We start from the raw sequence: 5946 nt of genomic DNA on the forward strand, positions 1-5946 counted from the left end.
ATGCCTCACGGTTATTTGCTGTTTGACTTGCGACAAGAGACACCCGATCATCTTCGTCTGAGGACAAAACTTTTCCCACCAGAGCACCCTGTAGTGTACCTTCAAAAATAACCATGTCTGCACGCCTGAAGAGAAATGTACCCATGTTGCGATTGTTGTGTGGGGCTAAGCCTGCCGTGATTAAGGCCGTATTGAAAGGAGCTTCTCCAGATTTGATCCATGCGTTGTGCGAGTGCTCCCTGAACATCTTAAAAGGCCATGTGCAGCTGACGCCCGCACAGAAGAAACGGTTGTCTCGACACAAACAGAACCTACGGGTCTTAGCCAAAAAAACAACATCTGTCAAACATCGAAAGCAAATCCTACAGAAAGGCGGTTTTCTTCAGGCTCTTTTGAATCCTGTGCTAGGCATTGTATCTGGTTTGCTCGGGAACCTGGGTCTCTGATACGATGGACCATACCAAAAAGATGATTTTGATTGAGCCACGTGTGTTGGCTTCTTTGCGGGACTCTGCAGGTGGACCTCCAGTACCTGATGCCACCTCACAAAGTTTGAAGGACATGGATCAAGTGATGCGGGGTATTTTAGACAAGAAGGATGTGGACAAACATGAAAAAGCAGACTCCTACCAACAAGTCTTGTGGCGGTTTCTTAAGCGTGTTGAAGAATATAAAAACAAACCTCTTGGAAGAGTGGAGATAGCACAACCCTCAAAACAACCTTTGACAGAACTAAATGAGGTCGAGAAACCTCAGGACCTATCTAGGGTAGAAAAACGAGTGTTGGAGAGTGTCCCAAAAACCTTGAAGAAGAAGGCTCAGTTGCTTTTGGATATAACCAAGGACAGTTCTGACATCAAGTGGAATGAACAAGGACAGCTCGTGTACCAGGGACAGACAGTAGCAGGAACCAACATGGCTGATCTGGTGAATGATGCTCTTCGTTACCGTAAAAATGCACCTGATCCTCAAGGGTGGGAAGTGTTTGCAAGAGGTTTAAAAGCGGTTAATATCCCTCGTGAACTCATTGGTCACACAGGGCGATGGGAGTGGATGCACAGCGAGGGGGGTGATAGAGGAAGACCATCCACCAGGACAAAAAGAAGAAGAAGAAGAATTGTGAGTCCTTCCTCAGCATCTCCTTCTGCAGAAAGAGTATCATTTCCTTCTCCAGCGCCCAAGAAGAAGACGTGGCTATCTTATTCTTGAGCAGAATGCCAGTGAAAAAGAAAAAAGTCGCTGAGAAGCTGCGACGTCGATATTATGGAAGTCAACTCCCTGGAAGTTTGGGTGGAGTGGAGGCTTTGAGAAGAACCACCAGACAAGAACAAAAACAAGTTGAAAAGTGGTTGACATTTCAAGACACCTATACACTACACAAACCTGTGCGGCGAAAGTTTACTCGTCGTCGTATCATCGTGGGTGGCATAGATCATCAGTGGCAAGCAGATTTGATTGATGTTAGAGCGCTGAGAAAAGACAATGACGGGTTTACCTACCTACTCACATGTATTGATGTGCTGAGCAAACACGCGTGGGTGGTGCCTTTGAAGGACAAAACAGGGGCCTCTCTGGTGACAGCCTTCAAAAGCATTTTTGTCCGAGGTCGTCAACCCCTGAGACTACAAACAGATAAGGGTAGCGAATTTAAAAACAAGGTGTTCCAGGATTTTTTGGACAAAACAAAGGTACACTTTTTTGTGACAGAAAATGATGACATTAAAGCCTCAATGGCGGAGCGCTTCAACCGTACCTTGAAAGACAAACTGTGGAGGTATTTCACCAGAACAAGTTCAGTGAGGTATGTGGAAGTCTTGGCTAAGCTGGTGCGTGGTTACAATCATTCCTACCACCGCAGTATTAAGAAAGCTCCTGCTGACGTAACCATCGCTAATCAGGAGGAAGTGTGGCAACGGTTGTATGGTGGTCCAACTCTCTCCAAACCACCTAAACTGAATATAGGAGACCGTGTGCGAATCAGCAAGACGAGAAGAGTCTTTAAAAAAGGTTATATGCCTTCTTGGACAGAGGAACTCTTTACCATCAGTCAAGTCAAGACAACCACACCCGTGACCTATGTGCTGAAAGATGATCACGGAGAAGAACTGTTGGGGACTTTTTATGAACAGGAACTGCAGAAAGTGGGGGAGAAAGAAATATACCGCATTGAAGCTGTTTTGGAACAACGCCCTGGAAAAGGCAAACAGAAAGAGTATTTAGTCAAATGGTTCGGCTATGACCCGTCATTCAATTCTTGGATTCCACAGACGGCACTGACCCCCTACACGGACTAGCTTCAGTGGTTCTGATGGAGAAAACTCAGAAGATTAATACGCCTCTGGATGAACCAGACAGTGTTGTTAAGCGACCAAGAACATCCAAGCTGTGGCGTGTATTTGGACATCGTGTCCCTCGGAGCGAGATTGTCTTCCTTTGTCAGATGATCCTTATTTATGTGGTGATTGGAGTGTCTCTGCTCAATCTGACAACCGGTCGCGGACCGGATAACTTGTGGGTGGCCCTACTGGGAAGTTGTCTCGGCTACGTGCTTCCTAATCCTTCCATTGATCCACCCTTGGTACAGTAACAACGTCTTCACTCATCATGTTCTACCTGACACTCCCCAGCAACAGCTCCTTGCAGCACTACCCTGACAACAACGCGAGTCACTACTACACAAAACTACCTCAAACAATTGACCTGGGCACCGACTACGAGTGTGGGTTGGCTGAGATTCAGTTTAACAACTCGTATGTAAATGTGGAAAAAGACACGTGTCAGTTTCGAATTTGTGTCCCATTAGGTGTTGTTATTTCTTGTGATACTCTAGTTTTACCAGAGGGGTTGTATGATTCACCTGCTTTTTTTATAGACTCACTAAACCAGCTCTTGGTTGATGTAAGTCTTACGCACTATGTAAGGTTTTATTACACCAAAGCAGCAAAAAAAGTCCGTGTTAAATTACTCAAAAATATCTCGCTGTGGATGAGCCCTGAGTTGATGAGAATTTTGAAAACAGATGTCACCCAACAAAGCATCATAGGCCCTGGTCACTTTGACGGTAAGGCTATGATGGACTTACATCAAGATTTTCACGCAATATACGTGTACTGCGATTTGGTGCGCGAAAGAGTGGTCGGAGACACATTAGTCCCATTGTTGCGGACGGTGCCGATTAAAAAGAAGACTGAAGAAGTCGTTCATCATATGTTTGAAAAACCCCATTACATGCCACTGACTCGTTGTCAGTTCAACACGGTGGAAATGCTTTTAACAACGGACACGGGAAAACCTATCGCATTTGAGCAAGGGAAGACGGTCGTGACGCTTCATTTTCGTCGTAGACGCACCGACCATTTGTAGAAGATGGTTCGTCTAACCCCTTTCCAGGGCAGTGGAAAACTCTATGAAGATTATTACTGCAGCCAGGTCGGCCACGGTCTCCCCGTGTTTGTAGGAGGAAGAAACTACAGAGGTCATGGTATTGGCAATCTCTTAGGGGGTATTGGTCGAGTCCTTGTGCCTCTTTTGAGAAGTGGTGGAAAAGCTCTGCTGAAAGAGGGGGCTAGGACAGGTATGCAGGTGGCTCAGGATGTGCTGTCTGGGCGTAGTGTTAAGTCGTCACTACAGCAGAGAGCTAGCAATGCAGGGAAGCGATTGTTTCACCAAGCCGTGGGTCGAGTGACAGGCACAACAGCCGCGCCGCCTGGAGAACCTGCAAGGAAACGTATAAAATCATCTACACCATACCGCCAAGGTCAGACTGGGAGGCAGAAGAAGAAGAGAAGGAGGGCGACAGCAGCCGATATTTTTGGATAAGCATCATGGCCCTTGCCCACCCTCAGTCATGTGAAAGTGTACATACTGGACTGGATTTGTTTTCTGTACCCCCAACACAGACAGCTGTGCAGGAGGGAATGTTTGTAGAGTATCATCCTCTAGCTACTCTGGCCCCCGGAGCCCCTATTGAATTTGCCATCAGTGGTACCACAGCCGAGTACCTGGATCTAAGCAACACGTATCTCCATGTGCGAGCTAAAATCACCAAAGCAGACGGAACAAACTTGGCGGCTGACTCCCCTGTGGCTCCTGTCAACTACTGGTTGCACAGCCTGTTTTCCCAGGTGGATATCAGTCTCAATGATACCTTGGTGACCAATTCAGAGAACACCTACCCCTACCGTGCCTACATTGAAGCCACCCTCAACTATGGACGAGAAGCCAAGAAAAGTCACCTCACCAGTGCCATGTATTACCGAGATAGCTCCAACCACCTGGATGATACAGAAGGGGATGACAACTGGGGTTTGAAGGTACGGCGTGAGCAAACCATGCGGAGCAGAGAGGCAGACATGATGGGGCGACTTCATGCTGACATCATGCACCAGGAACGCTACATGATGAACGGTGTGGACGTGAAGATCAGACTCATTCCTTCCAAGAACATCTTCCACCTGATGTCTCCTGACCCCTTTCAGGGTTTCCGCAGTGTCATCACACATGCCTCCCTGTTTGTTCGCAAAGTCAAGTTGAACCCTGCTGTGAGCCTCGCTCACGCCAAAGCGCTGGAAAAAGGTACGGCCAAGTATCCTTTGAAAAGGGTCGTTGTGAAGACTTTCTCCATTCCCACAGGCAACCACAGTGCTGTGCAGGACAACTTGTTTCTGAGTCAGACACCCAACCGCCTGGTGATTGGCTTGGTGGACAGCGCTGCTTTCAACGGTCAAGCCTCACGTAATCCCTACCACTTCAAGACACAAGGATTGTCCTTTCTCAGCCTGTACCTAGACGGAAAACAGATCCCCGGCAAACCCCTGACACCGAACTTTGAACAACACCAGTATGTGAGGTCATTCTTCAGTCTCATGACGTCTACGGGTGTCGCCAACAAAGATGCGGGATCTTACATGGAGTTGCGTGATTTTGAGTTGGGGTATGCTATCTACAGTTTTGACCTGAGTCCCAGTCTTCTGGATGGAGATCAGTTTGAACTGGTGAAAAGCGGTGCCCTGCGTCTGGAGCTGAAGTTCAACCAAGCCCTTCCAGCACCTGTGATGGTGATTGTGTATGGTGAAATGGACAGCATGATCGAGATTGATCGCTCTCGCCAGGTCCTGACTGATTTTGCACTATGAACAGCAAAGACATTAGCCGAGTGTTGGGGAGAGACATTCATACCCGACGTGTGTTTCGAGGTGTGTTTCCCAGAGACAGACTCCCACGACAGGTGAATACGCGACGCCCAAGCGTTTTTGTCATCAATACAGATCGCAGTACAGGACCGGGAGAACACTGGGTGTGTGTCTGGTTTGATGGACTGGGACAAGCGGAATATTTTGATAGTTTTGGTTTACCACCCGTGCACCCCGCCATTGAAAACTTTATGCTGAAACACAGTTCAGCCCACGTGTACAACCCACGTCTTTTGCAAGACTTGACGAGTTCAGCCTGTGGCTTGTATGTATTGTACTATGTTTTGATGAAAAGCCGCGGAGCCAGTTTATTTCGAACGCTTCGTGTGTTTTCTCCCAACAGACTTTGGAGTAATGATCGAAGAGTATGGTTTTTGGTCCAACAGCTAAGAAGAAACTGAGGTCGCGTGCATCGTCTTTTGTTTAGGTCTGTAAACTGTTTTATTCCTTTTATTGGGTGTGTCTTGTGTGTGTGTATGTGTCTATATAAGAAGAAGGGGCGGAATCATCACCACCACTTTCATCTCGTACCCACCAAAGTAGAGAGAGGGTTAGAAGAGTGCTAGTAAGAAAAGAGAGGTACACAAAACAAAAAAAGTCATGCTGGAGACGGCCAGTCCCTCTTTAGATCAGATGTTGGAAGAATTGGAGGCTGGTATTCTCAAAGTTAAAGATCACCTGCGAAACAGTTTGTTCTTGATGTTTGTTAGTGAGTTAAAACGCGATGTTTGCAAACGCCTTGAAGAAAAAAAGA

General features: G+C 47.1%; 1 protein-coding gene across 1 annotated transcript; it reads left to right on the forward strand.

Annotated features, from left to right (window-relative positions):
- The first annotated feature begins 2604 nt into the window (after positions 1-2604).
- LOC138965550 (uncharacterized protein F54H12.2-like) lies at positions 2605-5135 on the forward strand. The gene is made up of 2 exons (XM_070337735.1): positions 2605-2750; positions 3689-5135. The coding sequence occupies exons 1-2, from the start codon at positions 2605-2607 to the stop codon at positions 5133-5135; spliced, it is 1593 nt and encodes a 530-aa protein (XP_070193836.1).
- Positions 5136-5946: the final 811 nt, after the last annotated feature.

The sequence above is a fragment of the Littorina saxatilis genome, linkage group LG4, assembly GCF_037325665.1.
Source record: "Littorina saxatilis isolate snail1 linkage group LG4, US_GU_Lsax_2.0, whole genome shotgun sequence".
Taxonomy (NCBI): Eukaryota; Metazoa; Mollusca; class Gastropoda; order Littorinimorpha; family Littorinidae; genus Littorina; species Littorina saxatilis.

Bases quoted from the DNA above. Each gene is read 5' to 3' on its own strand.
- LOC138965550 (XM_070337735.1), top strand. From the start codon at position 2,605: ATGTTCTACCTGACACTCCCCAGCAACAGCTCCTTGCAGCACTACCCT. The intron at 2,751-3,688 runs GTATGTAAATGT...GTCGAGTGACAG, and splicing joins GAGATTCAGTTTAACAACTC to GCACAACAGCCGCGCCGCCT.